Source organism: Emydura macquarii, unplaced genomic scaffold (assembly GCF_026122565.2).
Source record: "Emydura macquarii macquarii isolate MOO-44397 ecotype Brisbane River unplaced genomic scaffold, CSIRO-AGI_Emac_v2 contig_450, whole genome shotgun sequence".
In the NCBI taxonomy this organism is placed as follows: Eukaryota; Metazoa; Chordata; order Testudines; family Chelidae; genus Emydura; species Emydura macquarii.
Window position 1 is genome coordinate 5,888,053 of NW_027130587.1, and position 22,454 is coordinate 5,910,506.

At 41.5% G+C, this 22,454-nt stretch overlaps 1 protein-coding gene across 2 annotated transcripts in view; it reads right to left on the minus strand.

Moving 5' to 3' along the window:
- CAMKK1 (calcium/calmodulin dependent protein kinase kinase 1) overlaps positions 1-22,454 on the minus strand; it is a 156,295-nt gene that overhangs the window by 89,478 nt on the left and 44,363 nt on the right. For both annotated transcript variants that reach the window (XM_067537859.1, XM_067537858.1), the window contains one exon: positions 6,257-6,826. In XM_067537859.1, the coding sequence (XP_067393960.1) occupies positions 6,257-6,724 (468 nt within the window). In that variant the 5' untranslated portion in view covers positions 6,725-6,826. The remainder of the gene's footprint in view (positions 1-6,256; positions 6,827-22,454) is intronic.

Genomic DNA, 22,454 nt, shown 5'->3' on the forward strand with positions numbered 1-22,454 from the left:
TGTTGCAACTCTTGGTATCTCTGATGAAAGCATGGCCAATACCGGATCGCTATCAGTGTAACATAGGAAATTCTGATACATCCCAGAGTGCAGCTGTACAATCTATCTTGGTTTCTGATTGATGCAGACTATCCCGGTATACTTGACAAAGTGCGGATGTTCATGGATTTAATCTTCATTTTTGCAAAGACTATAAATTTACCTTGTGTAATGACTGCTTACTCTGAATGATGGATGCACTGCCTCTAGAAAGACATTGACTGATGATGCCAAATAGTCAATGCAAGGAGAAAGGAGCAGTTTTAAAGGTGCTTTAACACATGCAGGTCACCACCATCTTCAATACAAATGTGTTCCATAGAAGTCACCTGGAAAGAACTTGTGAAAGGTCACCTACACTGAAACCTGGAAGTTATTCAACTACTGGAGAGGCAAGTCTGCCCTATTAGCTGCTCAGGTCACAAAGAATCTGTTTACCAAAGCTTCCTTAGGGATCAGTATACAAAGCAGCCTAAGTACAGCAGGATCATAATTATCACCACAGTCTCACTCCTGCAGGATAAAAGCCTCAATGTGGAGTCAACCAAGACACTTGGAATGCTCCTTACCGCCCGATGACTCCAGTGTGCCAAGTCACTACTCTCTCTTCATTCAAATCCATCCTAATGAATCTTCTGCAGTGAAGCATACAAGGAGTGAGTGAATAGGTAATAGTGTAAGATTTACACAAATTCCTATTCATCCTTGGGGCTTCTTCATGCATCTTTGTCAACCATATCTATCTTGTTTTGACTGCAAGTATGCCGGAAGAGGAACTGTCTGTATTGTGTGTCCTGTACAGCCCTAAGCACAATGTCCATACTTAAATGATAAACATAGTGATAGTTGTGCAAACGATACCAGTGCACCACTCTATTCATTCACATCTCTCCTTGTGATACCAAATATATGCATCTCTGAGCTTCATTAGGCAGTGCTTGCCTCTGCTCGATCTTCTTTGTAATTGCCCGTATTTTCCCTCTGCCTGTCATCTCTTAACAGGACAGCAACATCAATCCTGTTCTCTGTAATGTAAAGCAATCACCCTCTGCTTGCTTTTCAGTACCACAGTCCAGTAGAGTTCTATTTGATTCAGCCTCTATTTCTCTTTTTGAAATACCATCTCCCTAGTTGGAAATAGCATGTATAACAACCCCACGGGATGACTCATCAGTAGAGACTGAGCCCAGACTCTTCAGCACAGTTCTCCTGCAAATGAGCTAAAGGAGTTACTCCATTAGCCAGCAGCAGTAGCAGGCTCTTATCCTCTATCTGAATCTGTGCATGGTATGGCCAGAGAAGAATAGTCTTACAGTTGCGGGGCTTGTCAGGGACTCAGGAGATATTCAATTCCTGGCTTTGTCACTTCCTGTGTGACCTTGGGAAAGCCATTTCACCTCCCAGTGTCTCAGTTTCCCATATGAAAATGGTAATGATAATAATTCCCTTTGTCTGTCATGTCTATTTAAACTGAAAGCTCTTCAGGGCACAGATGATGTCCTATGTGTCTGTACAGCACACAACAGCACCCCAATGTTGGTCGGGATCTCTAGAATCTAGATGCTACTAGAATACAATTGAGCAACAATAATAATGTGAGGTTGCATTTTAAAATTCCATGAGTAAATACAATTTTAGGTATAATTATAATCCTGGTGTCTTAAAATTCCTAGTGTCAAACTGGAAGCCAGGCTTTCAAAATCTGACCCAGAGCCTACTTTTCTGCATGTTTCCCTCTCATTTCAGTGTGTAATGTAAAACACCCAAGCACAATTATCCTGGACACTTACTACAAGAAAACTAGCAGGGGGCATTATTTCAGTGGTTGACTAACACATGTACCATTAAGGATTAGGCTCCATGGGGAAAAAAGTCTTTTCTGGACAGATCACAGTGCTGACCTTAAACTTACAGACACACTGATGTATTAAGGAATGTGTATTCCACAAACATGACCAACACCTACAATTTGCTCTCAGAAAACCAAGCTTTTGTGAACATGTCAACATGAGTCCTCAACCTGCCTAAAAATGTATCCCTAAATGCTTATGAGAATCAAAGCTCAGGGAAAAAACAAACAAACCCATAGCAACTTTTCTCCCCAAGGTAACTCTACCCCTCTCTCGCATAATGACTGCAGATTCCTATCCAAGAGCCTAGGGAAGCTTCTCATCTCAGTTCACACGTATTGGCACGCCAAATATCCAGCTATAGAAATAAAAATGAACCTACTGTGTGGCATTATCAACTACAGAAAGTTTTGTTCATCTTTGCTTTTTGAAAACAACTGAATGAAGCCAGTGGTGTTGTGTTGGATATAAATCAGACCAGAACTGGCCTGGAAAGTGAACAGGAAGATACTATTATTTGAATTAGGGTAGTGCCTACAGAGCCCTGATCACAGCTGGGGCCCATTGTGCTAGGTACTGTACAAACACATAGAAAGAAACAAATTAAATTCTCTGGGCACACAAATCCATTCCCATGCCCTATACCGAACAAATGAATGATTCTGGAAGAGAGCTGGAGGGGAAAAGCCTGTACTTCAAAATAGACAGATAATAAAAAGCAAAAAACAAAACCTGCAAGTCTGCAAGACAGGCTACCTTTAAAAATAGCCCAAAGACCCTCTGACTTAGACTCCCAGCCAGTGTATCCCTTCACCTCTTTCTGCGGCAGCGTCTCTCCATTAATAGGAATGATGCTTTCCACAGAATGCAGCTTTGTTAAGTATTTCAGTCATGATGTAGCAGGGCTTTTAATAGCAACGTCAAACTGACCATTAAAAATGCAGCACGGCACAATAAAAATTGCTACTGTAGCACAGAAATGAATGTCTCTGCATCTGCATTCCAAACCAAGCTTCTTCTTTTCGAAGGCAACAACTATCAACTAAGATATTGATTTTATATACAAGGGTTTTGATTCTTTTGAATTCCCCTGCAGTTTGGAGCTTGTTATAAATATATTCCACTGCAATTACCTTGAAACAAGTTTCATTCCCAGCAATGTAAAAATCACTGCAGAATAATAACGTTGACATATGGAAGTCAAGTAAGTTTTCTGAAATTTGTTCTGAAGCTCCATTAAAGCATGTTACCGGAGCTAGAGAATACTGCAAACACTTCGTTTGTTTCATTCATATATTCTTTTTTACTAGTGCTACAGTGCAGTGAATTCCTATCCCATTGGTCGGTGACTCACAAAAGTCCCCCACTCCAAAAAATAGAACAATAGTTTCAAGTAATAATAATTTGTGCTTTTATAGTATCTTTCACCTGAGGATCACAATGGGCTTTACAAAGGGAGTAAGCAGAATTATACCCATTTTTCAAAAGGGAAAAATTAAACCACAGGGAAGTAAAGTGACTTTGCCCAATGTCATTCAGTAACTAAGTAGTAGAGCTTGGATTAGAACTCAGAGTTCTATCTTCCAGGCTCATGCTCTAGCTACTAGACTATGCAGCCTCCATAATACAGAACTATCTTCTGTCCTCAACTATACCTCACTGACTGCAGTGGGGTGGCATGGGTGTAAGGGGTTAGGAGTTAGGCCATAAGGATCAGCTGGGAGCAGTAACTTAAAACCTTTAGTAAAGCATCCGATAGCCATCACTGAAACCCTCCCTGTGGAGCAAACAATGTAGACACCACAAAATGCACGTTGCTCCACTGAAACCCACCTAACTATTACATTCTCACACAGTAAGGGATGCAAATATGTGAGGAGACCATGAGATTAGAGAGCTGCAGTGGTGGAGCCTATCTGAAATGCAATTCTGTTCCTCCATCTACCTGCTGCCGCCAGAGGGAAAGGAGATCTGCCAGCAACAATGGTGTGGAAAAAGACATGGAACCTTCCTCTTCCAGCAACTACTTGAATGATCAGGCTGTGCTGAAGATTCTCAGTATAGGTGATAGAGGGGGAAAAGGATTCCCCATCCCAGGTGCTCTGTGCCTCCTACTGCACCCTCAGGGCTGGAGCAGCAACCTCTTTATGCAGGACAACACCATTAGATCTGTGTAGTCAGACCCCACCACTCAGCTTGCACTTATTCATCTCCACCTTCAACTCCATCCTGCCCCCAGCCCCAGTGGCTCAGAGGAACCTCTCAGGAGCAGTGTACTGTGATGAGCTGGGGATCCAGAGCCCCCATGTACACTCCCCAAATCCTGCCCCCACTTCACTATGTGCAGAGGGACAATCCTGGTGTTTGCAGTCAAGGACCTCCAACACCCATGGAGTGGAGGCAGGAGATGCCACTACATTTATACTGGCTAATGATGAAAGATGAAACTACTGGTAATTGAACTGCATTGGCTTGGCAGCTGTCTTTCCGTAAAGAGTAGAGAAAGGAGGAAGGAAAGAAAGAGGAAGATGAAAGGGTGGTAGAAACAGGAAGCAAAAGAGGAAGAGAAACCTGGGAAAACACACATGTGCCCAGAATGAAATATACATGGAGGAGCTAGATTCTTGAGCGCTCAGCATCTACAAGCAGGGATAGATTTTCAGAAGAGCTCAGCTCCCATTTAGGCACCAAAATAAGTGACAAAAGGGAGCTAAGTAGGGCTGGCCAGAAAACAAGAATTCTGTTTTGCAAAAATATTTGAGATTTCAGAATTTGTTTCTCTTTTGCATCAGAACAAAATGTAGATCTTTCAAAAAGGGCATCCATCGGAGACATGGAAGACCCAGATTCAAGTTCCTGCTCAACCTCACGCAGGGACTTGAATCTGGGTCTCCCTAGCCCCAAGGCTCTTGGCTGTTTTGGCATGGGGGTCTCTCTCTCTAAATTCTATCCTGGATCTTAGACATAATTCCTGACAAAAGCTCTTTCAAAACCAGTAAGTTTCCCCGAAAAGTTTTGGTTTTGATGAATCATCATTTTCCAACAAAAAAATCCTCACCAGTTCTAGAGCTGAGCTCTTTGGAAATCCGGCCTTAAGAGAACTACCAATCGCCTTATGCATCCCAGAAACCCACACACTAGAGATGGAAAAGACCAGTACATCTTTGCCTCTGTCCTGCTCATTTCTCACTACCAATGCAGGATTGTTCTAAGCTGACCAGATAGCAAGTGTGAAAATTCGGGATGGGGTTGGAGGGTAATGGGTGCCTGTATAAAAGACAAAGTTCTGAATATTGGCACTGTCACTATAAAATCAGAATATCTGATCACCCTAGATTGTTCCCCACAAACTATTCCCCAGTGCTCTGTCCAGAATAGCTTTACATGGTCTGAATGAAGTCGTAAATGCTATTCTGAGAGTGGGTTACAGAGTCTACAAAAGGAATACAGGCCTTTTTCATCATACAGAGCTTTCAAAGAAAACTTTGATAAGGTTTCAATGTTGTCTGTGAGCACTTCCTCAATTATTCAAGCAGTGTTCTGCTCATGTTATCACTGTCGATTGCTGCATGCCTTATTTTATTCAATGGGCTCTGAGGTGTGAAATAGGAGTGTGTAATCTGCACATTCACAAAGCTGTTTGGTGGGGCTCTGTAGGAGCCCATGCAGTCCTGGAAATACTGTCTGAGGAACTTAGCCTCTACCTGAGGAATTATTTTTGAAAGTCAATACAAATGTAAAAATCAGGAGAGGGAAATCACAATATATTTACGTTTCACATGAAATTAAATCATGTCTCCAATAACCACAACCTCATTCACGTGGCATGATGGGAAATGCCTAATCACCACCATACATAAACTCATAAAATAATCATGGAAAAGCTGTCACAGCAGATAAACTTCTTGAGGGCACATGCTGTAAAAAAGGCCAAGAAAATCCATTTGAAACCAGCCTTACTGCTACTCATTAAAAAAAATTATGGGATACCAAATTTACTCTACCGTGCTGCTGCTCATACTATTCAACTGGAATAGCTATAAGGAAGACATTAACTTCAATGGAACTACTCATGTGTTGGGCACATTCTTAAGTATCTTGCTGAATCAGGACCTGTATGATCAGAGGGTCCATTTATAACAGAAGTAAAGACTGATTCAAGTGTTGAAGGCACAGGCATACAGGACAATCTGCTACCCTAAGCCACAAGTTGCTTATAATCATTTCTTATTATTTTCAGGCATTTTTGCGTAATTTAATTTACTGCCTCTGAAACTGTTGGCTTTGGAGGTTAAAGTTTCATACCAGCAGGTAGGAAAGACAGTATCATACCTTGGCATCGTCATTACATCAGAGAAGAAACCTACCTCAGCATCTGAGATGGAGATTCGGTTGGACTCTATCGTTGGTCTCCTCACTATACGTGGTGAGATATGTGTTAAAGGTCCTGTTGCATAAGGACCATATCCTGGGGCATTGTTAGAAGCCAGGTAGCTTCCTGTAGGTCTTTCTTGAAGAGATAATTTTCTGCTAGATAGAACAGGCCTAGTGACAGCTTTCTTTGGAACATTCATCTGATGAACATCCTCTCGGTCTTGTGAGGATAAAGATTCATTTGTTCCCATGTCACTATTGACCCCATTCCTCTGCATGTCTGCTATGCTGTCAGAAAAGACCGTGTCATTCTCTTCTATTGCTTCTTGAACATTTTGGTCACCTATATCGGGCCCAACAGCAACATCAATGGCTGCTACTCTCTCTGCCAGTTCAGTCTGAGTGTCTTTGCAGTATGCATCTGCACTTTCTTCAGTGGTGTCGGTGAGAAAATCTCCCATAACGATGTGTGACTCTCAAGGTCTCAGATGATACTGCAGACAGCTACGGTCTTAGGGCTCACAGAAAACATGTGGCATGAAGGACTCTCTCCATATGGATCTCTAGGAGGAAAAACAATGAAAGATCACTGAGTGATAGCATCAACTAAGCAGGATGTAGCCAAAACCTCCTGTAGCAGCTATGTAAAGAAAATGAAGGCAGAATGTCAGCAGGGAGCTGTAAGTTAAAAACACCCAGAAGGAAAAGCAAAACCAACAAACAAACTTGTTACAAAACAGCTACAAGTGTTAAAGGTAAAATTTCATCAGCTGATCTCAAAGTCAGCTAAAAGATACTTCTGCTTTTCATATCTAGATCAACAGATAATGTTAGTTTCTAATAAAGAAAGGAGGAAATTAATACATCCTCTTAAAAGAACAATGACAGGGATAAAAAGCCAAATATTTGACCTTGTTTTAAATCACATTTATAGGGTACAGTATGTCACAGTTTCAGGGTAACTGCACCAGTATTTCCCACTGTGTGATCTGTGAGGGCACTCCCTTAAAGGTTTCTGTCTCTCAGCCATCAGCTCTCCAGGATGGAGACCCATGGCTCACTGCCTTCTGACCAGAGTTTTTTAAAGCTGAACAGCTCTCAGAACTACACTTTGATATCCTCAGCAGGCCAGTCTGCCTAAAAGCCAGTGCCTATGCTTTGCTTTCTCTCCACAGGCTCTGATCAGTGTATTGTTACTCTGATCAGTTACAAGTTACCACATAGCTCCTTCTAAGCAAGCATATTTATTCTTAAGGTAAAAGCATTACAGAGAAAGCATATAAAACAATAAAAGAACCCACACACTAAAAAGCTTACCAGAGATCAGCCCCAATTCCAACATAGGGCTCTGATAGGTATCAGTTCTTCAAACCCCACAACTTGGTTTTCCATGTGGTTACAAGAAAGGTCCCGAGTCAGTTTAAACTTGGGTTATTTATCCCAACACTCTTTCCTTGACTGTTGGTCTCTGGAGAATCCTGTCAGACTATGCAAGCCACCCCAGGAGGTGATACCTCTCTGGAAGTGTAATAATCTGAATGATTTGCCTTAATCATCCCCTACTGTTTTCACTTCCTGGAGGAGCTGTGGTCACCCTCCCCCCATGGAGTGCATACAATGCCTGACCTACAAAGATACATAAACCATTCAGTCAAATACTTCATACAATATGGTCTCCCAAAGATATTGCAAGAAGTTCCCATATTTGTCACACAGCATGACACATGGAAAAACACAGACTGTGAACCAACCATTCTTACAGAGTGTAACAAATCCATAGCCACATAGGATTTTAAGATAATCACGACACTGTTCTCCCTATCCCCCTGAGATCTTAGATCTCAGAACCTCCTGCCAGGAAAAAGCTTAGCAACTTACACTAAAGGGAACTCTCCCTTTACTGTTAGCAGCACAGGGCCTTTGACACAATTAAACCTTGCTGATTCCAGTCACTAAGGAGCAGTCACACATACGCATGTATGTCCAATTAATTACAATATAATCAACTGAAAAGTTAAAAAAAAAAAAAAAAAAAAAAAAGCACATAAGGACTAGCACGTGAGCTGAGGTATAAATGTATGACAGTTATGTTGCTTTCTAATACATTAAATTAGCTATCCAATGGGTACATTAACCTAACCACCAGCCCCTAAGACTATAAAAAAGTAGATAAGTCCAGAAAAGAGAGTGATCCTATACATACACAGTTATCACCCACTAATCATCTCTGACAACACAGCACAGACATATACATCTGAATCCCTTAACTAATTTTTTTGTTTGGTTAGACCTAGCATTTCTCTCTTAGGATAAGAGTACCCTGGACTGTGTTTAGTGACATATAATGGAAGCATAACACCAGCCTGCTTGGGTCTTTTACACATAAGTCAAATTATCAATTATTAGTCATACAGTGTCTCTGATTCTGATGTCACCTACACCAGTGTGACTCCAGTTTGAATGGCATTACTTCTAATTCACAACAGTGTAAATCAAGATCAGAATCAGACACACTGCCTTCAGTCCAGGCACACACAGGACGTCTCTGAAGGTCAGTGGGGATTCTGTGCACAGATCAAGGGCAGCTCCTGGCCCTAAGCATTCAATAAATCCACAATTAAAAATAATGAAGCTGAACCTCACTGCAAAGAGACTATTAAGAGGGTTTAAGAGAAAAAGCGCAAGAGCAAATAAGGATATGGTCTAATTTTGCCCTCAGTTACATCTATGCAACCCCATGGACTTCAATATAGCTGTATGGGTGTTATCAGAGGCAGAATTTGGTCTACAATCTTAACTGCAGATCACATCTGATCACATGCCAACAGCTAAGAGTTTTCATGCTTTGCTATCACATTAAATATCACAGAATGGAAAGAAGCAAAACTGGACAAGCTCTCCCTTGCAGAAACACTGATCTCTCTCCTATGAATGAATAATCATTGCCTGCTCTCTTTGCATTTATGTTTTAACAGAAGTGACAAAAATATCAGTCAATAGAAGTTGTAATCAAATGGCAAATCAGTTTTAAAAGCTTATATTAAAATTATATTAAACTATTGAATCCCAAAGTGTGAATCCCCTTCAGAGAAAAGGAATGCTCATAGAGTGATGAGAGAGAGATTTCTGATACCCCATGAAGAACCCATTAATGCTAAATCAACTGCAAGCGTGAACAATCTGGATGAACTTCTCAGAGAGAAATGCCTTCACACTAACACATTAAACATACATGTTTGTATATAGACTTGGTTAATTCTTATTCACAAACAAGATGGCCATAACCTGATTTAGAGCACAATGTTGTGGAAACTGCAACCCTGTGACTGTGCTGGTAACTCTGAAGCAGCTCTACTAGTGCTCTGTGGCCTGGAGATGGGAAGTCAGGAGGAAGAGTCAATGCCATGACCCCTGTGACAAACTTCTGGGCAAAGCTTGTATGCTTGGGCTTTGCACAGGAGTCAAGGGTTTGTATAGAAACTGGCCTTAATTGCAGCATGGGAAGGAGATGGATTCCCATGGATTAGTGCAGTCATTAAGTCAAGGAAGAGACAGATCCATTCCACACTCAGTTTGTTACCAAGTTGTGTCTGACAGGCTGTTAGGATGCAGCAGCAATAGATGAAGCTCTGGACAGAGGTGCACATCATGCAAACTGATCCACTCATACTGTTTGTGCACACTCCAGATTTGGCATTTACTTCTAATCAGACCAAAAGAAGCCCCAAACCATTTAATCTGATGTACAAAAAGGTTATCTGAGAGCATAATTAATCACCCTTCCAGAACTCCAATTGATTTTATCTTCCAATGAGGATTAGCTTGAAGATTTAAACCTGTCTTTGGTTTTTTTCTTAAAAAGAAATGAGGTTCTTCCAAAACACAAGCTATCTTCCTTCAGACACATTAGCACATGGTCACTTACAATTCACCTTGCTCCCTAAAAAGTATCAGTTAAAAAGAAACAAACCCAGAATAGCACTAAAACCTGCAAAGCTTTTTTCAGCCACTGCTTATTGTAGATTTTTTGGGACATTTGCTTGGGTTGCTGTGTAACTGGCAGTCAAAACACATGGACTGTCTGGCTGAAATGATAGCTTAGTCTATTGCACAAATACTCCCCCACCCCATTTAGCTGGAGCATCTAATCCTTCCCATGCCAGGAGGAAGAGACCCCGAGGCACTTGAGCTGGCTGTATGAAACATAGTAATGTCTGTGTTACACTATGGTTAGTCTTTCATACCCTCAGGCCAAGTGCCTCAGGATCTCAGTCTTTCAGAAAGAAACTCCCTGTATGCTCTCTGCATATGAACAGAGATGGCTTATTTTAGATTAAGAGAACAATAAAACAAGAAAGAACAAATGTAATATTTCCATGAGACAGGACAGTGTGTCTCTCCTCTGTAGCATTCTGCAATGAATTGAATACAAAATGTCAGTTTCTGCTGGCAACATGGACCTTAGAGATTTAAAGATGTAGTATACAGAAACTGACTTATAAGAATTGTATAGGAAATATTTTTTTTTTTTTTGAGAGATATAAGTGTTGGGAGGTTTAAAATTCATCCTCCTACTGTATTACATATAAAACTGCTATGATTATAAATAACTTTTTTACAAAACAAAACCCCACAACTTTGCCACACAGGGGTCAATACTGAAGCCATTGGGTGTTCAAGAGCCAGCCACTGGGACGATATAGGAAAAAACGCAGCGAGACACCCACATCCCAACCTGTAAACTGACATAGTTACTTCTGCAGCAGGTCTCTATGGGAATGTAGGCCTAAAGAGCATGGGTGTGTTGTCCATGAACAGAGCTATGGCCTGAGGGCCTGAGGCACAGTATGGATCAGCATGGCCCAAACCATTCATGTTGTGTGGTTTGCATGTGCTAGTCCACCCTTCACCCAGCAGGAGCAAATGAGGATTCCTTCCTTCTGTCCCACTGTGTTTTAGTGCTTTAGTCCCACTGTGAGCAAAGCTCTTTTGCCTAGGCTTGACTCACTGTCTTAGAGCTGGGCTTCAAGGTATTTTTTAGAGATATTGACACTCTATACATAATAATGATTAATAAAATGTTACATTCATATAATGCTTCATGCCAAAGGATCCCAAAGTGCTTTACAAGTGATGCAAACAATACGGTAAGTAGCCTATTGACTTCAGTTGGACTACTCACAGTACTGAAAGCCCCAGATTATAAGCACGTGAGGCAAGGACTGTCTATTATTATGTGTTTATGCAGTTCCTAGAACAACCTTGTTCTGATCTTGGTTGCAGCCTCTAGGCACTAGTGTAATGCAAGTTACTAATGGTAACAGTAATAAGCCAGATGAGGCTTTACATACACAGAACACCACAGTAACCAATCAGATTCTGTAGATATCACTCTATAAATTTGCAGAATTCAATGGAAAATGAGTTCATCTATACAATAGGGTTTGGGGTTTGTTTGTTTATTTGTTTGTTTTTTTGATATTATAGAATTCTGCAGCAAAGATATACATCTCTAATAATTCTTAATAGGCTGGTTCAACAACAACCTTTAGAAAGGTTCTTATTCTCTGTTAAATTCTCCACAAAAGGGAAGTATCAAAACAACTGATTTCAAGATAAGCAAACAGAATACGTATCGGCTCTCATTTTACATTTTGTAATTATACAGCACCCAGAACCAAACAGTGAGTATTTCCCTGAAGCGCAATCTACAGTAGACAGAGCCCCAATTTGGAAAATTTGTCGGTCAGGCACAACATTACTGCTTCTTATGAGCTGGATTCTGAATAGTAACCCAGAGCCAGCACCTCAGGTGAAAGAAAGCTGAACCTTACAATCACTTTCTATAAACCACATCCTGCATCTGTAAGCATGGTGCTCTAGCCATGGTCATCTGTCTGATCCCAACCAAAGCTAAACATCTGTCTCAGATCAAAGGATTATACTGCAGACATGAAACAAAGCTGCAAATAAGCTTATATGAGCAGAATTAATTTACTTACTGATATCTTATTTTTTATTTTTCACTTCAAACAGAGCTATTCCCCTGCAGCAGGTAGACCATCTCTTTAAAGTTGATTATGTTTTCGTGCAGCTCTGCAATTTATCAATCAAATGGTTGCACATGTTTTCCAGATATGCTCTGCACAGAGCACAGTACAATATACATTTAAAGACTGTGATTCTGAAGATCTCTGCATACTATATGTGGAAACCAGAGGAGGATGAATTTAATTAGTTTTGCTGCTCAATAAAGTACTTACAAACACTGATTGAAATGAAAACCATGAATTTGCTTCAATGGTTGGTTCATTCCCTTAGTCAACAAGAATTTTCTTCCTTAGATGTTGAATGGATAAACTTGTGATTAGGGCACTTGGAACTCAGAGATCTGGGTTCATTTCCTAGCTCTGCTACCTAAGTAAGTCACTTAGGCCTTGTCTACACTAGGAAGTTGTGTCGACAAAAATCAGCTTTTCTCAACAAAAAACAGTCCTGGTGTACATACTACAACAGTCATTTTGTTGACAAAATAAAACCACCTAGATGAGAGGCATAGAGCCTTTGTCGCCAAAGTTCTGTCGCAAAAGCGTCAGTGTAGACACTGCTGTATGTTTATGTCGGGTTAAACGGCCTCTGGAAATGTCCCACAATGCCAATCCTGACCACTCTGCACATCCGTTTGCACTCTGTTGCTCTGCAGCCACCCGCCCCTCCTTCTTTATAATCACAGGAAGTTTTGAAATTTTTGTTCCACTTCCTGCTTGGTCGGCATGGAGAGCTTGCATCTCATCTTCCCAGGTGACCATGGCGGCTCCATGAAGCAAATGCTCTCCCGCTTGGAGCGCACCAGAGCTGCTGGACCTGATCAGTATTTGGGGGTATCTGCTGTGCAGTCTCAGCTCTGCTCTATCTGAAGGAACTTTGATATCTACGGACAGATTTCTCATGCCATGGTGGAGAAAGGCTCTGAGTGAGATATGCTGTAGTGCCAAGCTAAAATCAAGGCGCTGTGGCAGAGCTAACAGAAGGCCAGGGAGGGAAATTGTCGCCCTGGTGAGGAGCCAATGAGCTGCCGATTCTACAAAGAACTGGAAGCTATCCTCAGCGGGGACTCCACCATCCACCCCCAAGATACCTGTAATCACCTCTGCAGCCCCAGGGCCACCAGATAGCAGACTAAACCACAGTGAGGAGGTAATTGATGAGGAAGTGGAGCTGGAGGATGACCTGGAGCCGGAAAGCAGCTCGGTTGCTGAGGTTGGGAGTCAGGAGCTGTTCTCCACACCAGAAGGATACACTTAGTCCCAGCCCTTCAGCTCAGGCACTCAGGATGCAGGAGAGGGGAGCTCTGGTAAGTGTTTAGAAGTTGATGCTTCTCGTGTACAGGAGGCATGAAGGTCCTCAGCTTGTCTAAACATACAGGTTAATTGTAAGGGATAGAAATGTATAAGAGTAGCTGTATTTGCATGTGCTTTCCCATTCCCTTGCGCACCTAGACAGTATGGCTAAGAAGCATGTTAATGCATGCCGAGATTTCGCAGGTATCCTATGGTGTTACCTCAAGGAAACTTTCTTGGAGGTACTCCCCGATTCTCTGCCTCAGATTCCTCAGCAGAGCAGCTGTGTTTCTTCCCCCATTGTAGGATGCTTTCCCACACCAATTGGAAATCATGTTAGAGGGGACCAAAGCAGCGCACAGTCGTGAAGCATAGGGACCTGGTTTGAAGCTGTTTGCGTGAGGGAGATGCATCCTTGCTGACTCTAAGGAGTGAGATATCGGCTTTTATGGCCCCTGACTGTGGACAATGGTGGCCAATTTGAAATTTGTTTTCCCAGTGCACCTGCATGAATGCCCTAAGTAAGCACCCACCCAGAACTCAGAACCTCGACCTACTAGAATGATCTTGTTCCCCCACTCCCAAACTCACCATTCCCAGGCTGATCAAGGAGCTGTGCTCTGTCCAGGCGGACAGTGAGAATAAGGTATGTTTCAGTGACACATGTATACTGTTACGGCACTGACAATAGTGGTTCTGTTAATTGTTTCTTGTTCCTACACAGATGTGACCTTTGCAGCCAAGGCCCTTACACCAGTGGACCGCCTCCAGCAGATAAGGAAGTGACCCTGCGGAAGCAAGGAGGAGATGTTCCAGGAACTCCTCCAGTCCTCTGAGAGAAAAGGGAGAAAAGGGCATGGAGACAATCAATGTCAGAATCCCAGAAGACGGACAGACAGGAATGGAAGGAAAACCAGTAGAGAATTTTCGCTGGTCATGAGCACATGATCAAGGCCATGGAAGAGCAGACAAAGCAGACATAGTTCATGCAAGCTCTTCCCCCCTGCAACCGCAACAGAACTTCTTTCCCTGCACTCCACCAACTCTCCCTACACATTCCTACAAAAGTCACAGACCGCCCCAATACCCTCTTCATTCCATCCCTTCAGACAGCTACAAGAGCAACAGCTGGACATACACGCAGCTATAATAGCGGACACTCCCTTCCTTGCCCCCCACACACACACTCTCTCCCCTCCAGGATTTGTTTGTGTTGTACACTGTTTGGAGTTTAATAATAAAAGTCAGAACTGTTTATTTCTGTGTTAACATGGGATATGCACCTCCACAGCACATCTTATACCTTTTACAGCAGTAAAATATCAGTGATGTTTAAAAAAAAATATTATGGGTTCTCATTGTCAAAATGGGCCCTCAGTGCCTCCCTTATGTGTATGGCCCCCCGTTGTGTCCCGCCTAATGCCCCTGGCCTCTGGCTGCCTGTATACAGATGCAAGGCGATCCGCCTCAGCGGTCCACCCAGTGGCAAACTTCTCGCCCTTAGCTTCACATAAATGGTGGAGCACACAGCAGCTGGCTATAACCACAGGAATATTGTCCTCATTTAAGTCTAGCCTGCCATAAAGGCATCTCCAGCAAGCCTTTAGCCTTCCAAATGCACATTCAACAGTCATTCAGCACCTACTCAGCCTGTTGTTGAAACGCTCCTTGCTGCTATCCAGGTTGCCTGTGTAAGGCTTCATGAGCCATGGCATAAGTGGGTAGGCTGGGTCTCCCAGGATCACTATGGGCATCTCAACATCTCCTATTGTAATCTTTTCATCTGAGAAAAAGGTCTCTACTTGTAGTTTCCAGTACAGCCCTGTGTTCTTGAAGATACAAGCATTATGCCCCTCTCCCAACCAACCTGCACTGATATCAGAGTAACACCCCCGGTGATCCACAAGCACCTGCAGTACCATAGAGAAGTACCCCTTTCTATTGATGTACTCAGTTGCGAGATGTTCCAGAGCCAAAATTGGGATATGTGTGCCGTCATATATCATCCCGCAACAGCTAGGGAATCCCATTGCTGTGAATCCATCCACTATTTCACGCACATTGCCAGAGTCACAGTCCTTCGCAGCAGAATGCGATTAATGGCCCTGCACACTTGTGATAACACAGCTCCAACAGTGGAGCTGCCGATTCCAAACTGATTGGCAACTGACCGGTAGTAGTCTGGAGTTACCAGCTTCTACACGGCGATCACCACGTGCTTTTCCACTGAGAAGGCAGCTCTCACTCTGGTATCCTTGTGCTGCAGAGCAGGGGCCAGCTCCTCACAGAGTTCCATCAAGGTGGCTTTGCGCATTCGAAAGTTCTGTAGCCACTGGTTGTCATCCCAGACCTGCAAAGCAATTTGATCCCACCACTCAGTGCTTGTCTCACGCGCACAGAAGCAACGGTTTGCCATGTGCAGATGCTCCATGAATGACAACAGTAATGCGGTGCTGTTTGTCTGCATGTCACTCAGCAACTCAGGTTCCTCGGATTCCTGTTCCAATTCAGAGCTCATGATATACTGTGCGACCAGCTGCGACATGTTAAGAATGCGGAAAGCTACAGCAGAGAGTAGTGCAGGATCCACCTTTTCAGATTCAGATGGTGAGCGTGCAGGAAACAGCGAGGAGTTGTTGAAAAAAGGGCGCAAGTTGCTACAAACAATGCAATGAATGACGGCATGGAAACGCATTGCACCATGGGACATTGAGCCAGCACCCAAGATGCTCTGTGTTTCTCTCCCCCATCCCAGAATTCCTAGTGACAGAAGCTGCCGAGTTGCACGGTGGGCTAGCGGCCCATACTGCACTGCTCTAATTGCTGATAATAGAATGCCAAGTGTGGATGCTTTCTTGCGATAAAATGAGTGCTGTGTGGACAGGTGCAAATTCTATAAATATAGCGCTTTTTTATCACTGGTATAACTAATATTGACAAAAATTTCTAGTGTAACATGCCCTTAGTATCTTTTTGTGTCTCTGCTCCCCAGACATGAAAGGGGGATAATAATGCCTTTCTCCCTCCCCCTGCTTTGTTTGCCTTTTCTGTTTACATTGTAAACTCTCTGGAACAGAGACTGTCTCTTAGTAGGTATTTAAACAGTGACTAGTGCTTCAGGACCTGATCCACATTGTAAAACAAATAATGATTAATAATGAGTGCAAATATTTGCACTGGAAGCATATGGGTCGCCATCTTGAAAACTCTCTGAGTTTGGGGGCTGATTTTCATGATGCATTAAGCACCCACTCTCTGGAAATCAGGCCCTATTAAGAGATCTCAAGTTGAGCAATCAAATTCACTAGTTGCTTTTGAAAATCATGGCATCCAATGCTATCCCGTATACGGCAGTATCTCGTTGCTTCTAAAACCACCTGCCAATATAGAGCAGTGAAAATAGATGCCACTACTGGCCTTCAAAAATATACCCAGATTATGCTATTCTGAACACATGCCCCATAATATCTACCTAGCCACGTATGGTGCTTATCACTGTAGTATCTAAGTTCTGCACAGCATCGAGATAGTTAAACAATCTTTTCTGCAAACCATTCTAAGATCCAAAGCCATTATTCTTTACTTTATGTCTAGCAGCCTCCCAAGGCAAGCAACACAGTGCCTGAACAAAAGGTCGCCTACCATCTCCTTCTGTACCAGAGACAGCAAAGTAAGATACAGGAAGGAATCAGTCTTTGTAAAAGTTAATTTGTTTCTCAGCATCTGTGAAAAGAATGCCACAGCAACTCCCAGCCTCAGGAGCTGAATGAATACAGATTACCAGAGGCCACAAGAAGGAATGGCCAAAAGAGAAAGAATTATGGCAATGCCTGCAGTGATGATCAAGACAGACATATACAAATCAGACTACTTAGATTGTAATCTCTCTGGGTTTTGTTCAGTGTTTGTATAGCACCTACCACAAAGGAGCCTGAATCTCTGACTGGAGTCCCTAGGCATTACCACGAGACGAATACATAATAATAACAATGTATTGTTTGGGCCTTCTGTATATGTCAGCGTCCTCCTCCCTGTGGGTTTGTTTAATACCTCTGTTTTATAGAACACTCCAGTGTTATTTGAACAGACAATAACTTGCCTTACTGAACAGTCACATGATCTTGCTATTGTAGCCCTTGTCTGTCTTCTCCCCTTAACTTTTTTTTTTAAATACTGTTAATGAACCTTGCTTCTCATGCCATGGCTGGATAATAGATTATAAGAGCAGGGATCTTCATCTATTTTTGGATGCTTTAAATATTAACTAATGAATGGAGACAGGAAGGATGGTCTGTGATATGGCAATGGACTGGAACAGACTCCCTGTGAGATCTTGGGCAAATCATCTAATCTTTCTGTCACAACTGCCCATTTGTAAAACGGCAATACTACTACCTTTTTTTTTTCTACCTTGACTATTAGACTGTAGCCTCTTTGAGGGAGAGACTGTCTCTTACTATGTGCTTGTATAACATGTAGCACAATGAGGCCTGATCTCAGGTATGGTCACAACGTGCTATTGTATCAAAAGTAAGCATAATTAATATTAATAACAATAGGAATAATATTAAGAATAATTAATAACATCAATTTAAAACCTCTCTTTTGAAACAAGCCAGCATGCTGAATTTAAAACTCAAAACTACCCTGGCCAAAACAAAAAAAAATACTCATCTTTTGCTTGATATATTTGGTTCATGACGTTTTACAAAAGACTTCAAATCACAACTGCATTATACTTTATCGTTGCATGTTCTCATTTTGTGATTACTCTAATTGGCATAATCAGATGCAATTACACTAATTGCATATATAAGCAATAATCAACCAAAAATTATACTAAAAAAAATTCTCCTTAAGCAAATTCTTGCAACAAAAAAAAAAAAACATTAGGGAGAATAAAAGAGCTGAGTGGCAAATCTATTGAAGTGAAAGGAAAGTTAGCATACAGGCTTAAAATTCCCAAACCTGAAATAACGCACTGCTACAACATTGTTTTATTGTGCACAGTTATCTTTGAGGACCCAATTTTAACTTTGGTTAAGTGGATGCAATTTCAGTTGAAATCAATGGGAGTTGTGTCTAAGTCCAAATTCAGACTGAATGTGGAATCAAACATATGGGATCTCTGAGCCACTGCTGTAAATTTCCTTACTGTTGTAGATTTGTCTTACATCTTTTACTACAGAGATGGGACCAGCTACAATCTGGCTTCTAAAGACCCCTTAAACTTTGATTCCAGATCCAAAATATGTAGCTCAAACACATCTCTATTTTAGTATTTTAATGTTGTTTCTCATTGTATGGCTATAAACAGATTATTTTATTTTACTGTTTCTTTTCTTTCCTTTCTTGACACCTTCCATTGTCAGCTCAGGAGTAAATTCCTGGGGAAACTGAGGTTCCAAGGTTAATGCCCTGATTATCAGAAGTGCTGAGCACCGTTAAATCCCACTGAAGTCAATGGGAGTGTTCAGCACCTCTATAAACCAGGCAATAAGTAACTTGCCCAAAGTCATTCAGAAGAAATTGATGTCAGAGATGCGAGTAGTCCTGTGTTCTGAACATTAGACCTTGCCTCTCTCATGCACACTCCTATCCAGCAGAGATGACCAAAACAGACATACAGCTTGGACTTCATGTATATGTCAACCTCCTCCATCACAAATACGTTTAGCATTTTTGTAATACTCCATTTTTTCTGAGAAAGACAAAATTTGCAGTAGGCCATAGGAAAAACTGAAGGGAATTAGCACAATAACCATGTGTGGGTTGTTTTTGTTGTTGTTTGGAGGGAGGGATTTGCTTTAAAATAATAGAAGACATCAAAGTCAATGAACCATAATGACTAAGGTATTTTTAAGTATTAATAGTGAAGTATCCTGACCCAGCTGATTCAAGAGCAAAGTAACAAGTGAAGACACTATACTCGATTTAGTATTCAAAACCTTCAGCAACTTTCCTGTTAATAACGGCTTTTCGAACATCTGTGCCAATAGGACGCTAAACAGCAAACAAAAAGAAAAAACACTTGGATTGTTCCAAGGTAAATAAATTAATGGATTAGTCACAGGCAAGCCATTTTCTTGTGCTCTCTGTAATGATGTCTTGGAATCACTCTAGAATGGGCATTCAACGACAAATTAAGTGAAAAACAAGAACCACTGGAACTGAAACTTAAAAAGAGCTTAAAAGCACTTATAGACAGCCCCCCAACCTGAAGCAGATACTCACCAGCAATCATACACCATACACGAATACTAACCCAGGAACCTACCCATGCAACAAACTCCGTTGCCAGCTCTGCCCACACATCGACTCTAGTGACACCATCACAGGTCCTAACCACATCAACCACACCATAAGGGGCTCATTCACCTGCACATCTACTAATGTAATACATGCCATCATGTGCCAGCAATACCCCTCTGCCATGTACATTGTCCAAACTGGACTGTCACTACGCAAAAGAATAAATGGACACAAATCAGACATAAAAAATAATAACATCCATAAACCAGTCAGAGAACACTTCAATCTCCCAGGACACTCTGTAACTGACTTGAAAGTTGCCATACTTCTACAAAAAAACTTCAAAAACAGACTTCAAAGAGAAACTGCAGAACTGGAATTCATATGCAAACTTGGGTCTAAATAGGAACTTGGAATGGTTCTCTCATTACAAGAAGTAATCGTCACTGTTCACACATTCTCACCTCCTCATTGATGGTTGGGAATAGGCCTCAACTACTCTAACTGAATGGATTTTGCTTATATCTACCTTCCGCATTGTTGTTCCTTACCCTTGGATATATATATCTCTTATCTGATTTCTATTCCTTATATCTGATGAAGTGGGTTACAGCCCATGAAAGTTTATGCCTGTAAAAATTAAATTTGTTAGTCTTTAAAGTGCTACAGGATTCTCGTTGTAAAAGCACTGTAGTTTCCTAAAGTAGGGCCTTGATCCCACAGAATGGCAAAATTCCCTTTGACTTCAATTGGAGCAGGATCAGGCCCATATGACACTCAAAAAATTATCTTCGAAGCACTGCAATAGCATCATGGCCTTTCAGTAACAGTGCAGTAATGAGGGTGCATCCTCTCAGAATCAGCAAAGGGCAGAAGACAGTAAACTATGGAAAGACTCCCTTATTTGTAGCTTACAAAGAAAGGAAAGAAAAATGCGTGATAATTAAAGTGGTTTCATATGCATATATTTGCATGAATAAACAGTGCACAAGAAGTCTGCTTCCTGTTTTTAAAAAAGGCTTTGTTTGTTAAAATGCTAGACGCTCCCTGTTGTTTGCATTGTGGCTCAAGTGGGACCTATCATGGAATCTCATCAAAAGTTTCCTGAAAGTTGGAAAAAATCCACCACAGGAGCAACAGTTATTACCAGACTAAACTGTGACCCTGACCAAAGGAAAGCAAATGTAATAAATATTTGGGTCTTCTTCTGGGACTATAGTTATTACTGGCTGTATGTGCACTCTCATATATATGACAGTATGTATAGATGTATAGTAGTCTGTATTAATTGCTGTTACTGGCATTAAAACAGATTCATGAAACCATAGCATTATTCACTTAATTACAGATGCATTGATATTCTGCATACTAATAGTAATGGAGGCCCAATGGCCCCCATGTGGGATACACCCACACAAGGGAAAAGAAACTTCACTAGGTTGCCTGAATGGAATTTCTTGCACATTCTTCCATGGTGTAAATGTAGACAAGTCCTCAGTGGCTCTCTGCCTCCTGCAGCCCCATAAAGGAAGCGCTTAAGCACTTCCACTTTTGGGGCCCAATCTTGACATCACTGAGCTATTTATTAGGCCCTAAAAGAGAGGAACTTCGATACCTCAAACTGACCTTTCCAGTAAAGCCCTTCTCAAAGCTCAGCCACTCTTTTAAAGTAAGAATATTAGTAATCTGTTGCCATAGCAAACGCTTCCTTATCCTAGAAAACAAGTACTCCAGCACTTAGCTTCTATAAACTGTGACTACCACCTCCTTCTCCCAGTCTAGCATTATCTTCTCTCTCTCCACTTTTTGTTCTTTCCACTTGTCTATTATTTAAAACAATTAATACAATAGCTACTAGGAAGCAGCACTGTTCAGTCATCTCACACGCATCTCGTTGGCATCTAGGGCCTAACTGGCAGCAGTGCTGAGTACCTGCAGCTCTTCACTGACTTCAGCAGCAGTCGTAAGCATTGATCACCTCTGAAAATTATTTCAGTTCCTCAAACTGCAGTGATGGAGCTGTATATTCCCCTCAGAATACAGACAGTTTCTCATTCCTTTCAACTTTCACATCTAGAGTGGATTTTACAAAATTGTCATTGTTTCTTTGTACTACCCAGTTTCTCTGACTTCCCTTGTTGTCTTTTGTCTTATACGTAGATTGTAAACTTTTTGGGACAGGGGCTAGCTTTTTGTTTTTTGTACAGAACCTAGCACAGGGGGTCCTGGTCCACTAAATAAATAAATAAATAAATAAATAAATAAATAAGAGTTCAACCACAAGTTATTGGGCTCAATAATATTCATTTACATAGTAGAGAAGAATAATTCTCTCATAAAGAAATCACTGGGTGAAATTCTCTGGCCTGTGCTATGCAGGAGGTCAGACTTGATGTTGATCATAATGGATTTATAATCTATTACTCTGAATTATTTTCCAGTAGCTGATTAAGATTAATGATGCTCTTAAGAAAACTATTTATGGCTTTCCTTTTACCAGTTCTGTTCAATAATAAAACCCTACTTTGTGGCTTCCTGTTTTTGAAGTTATAGGCCATTGCATTTCAATGGGAAATCTCCTTTACATAACAACTGCCAT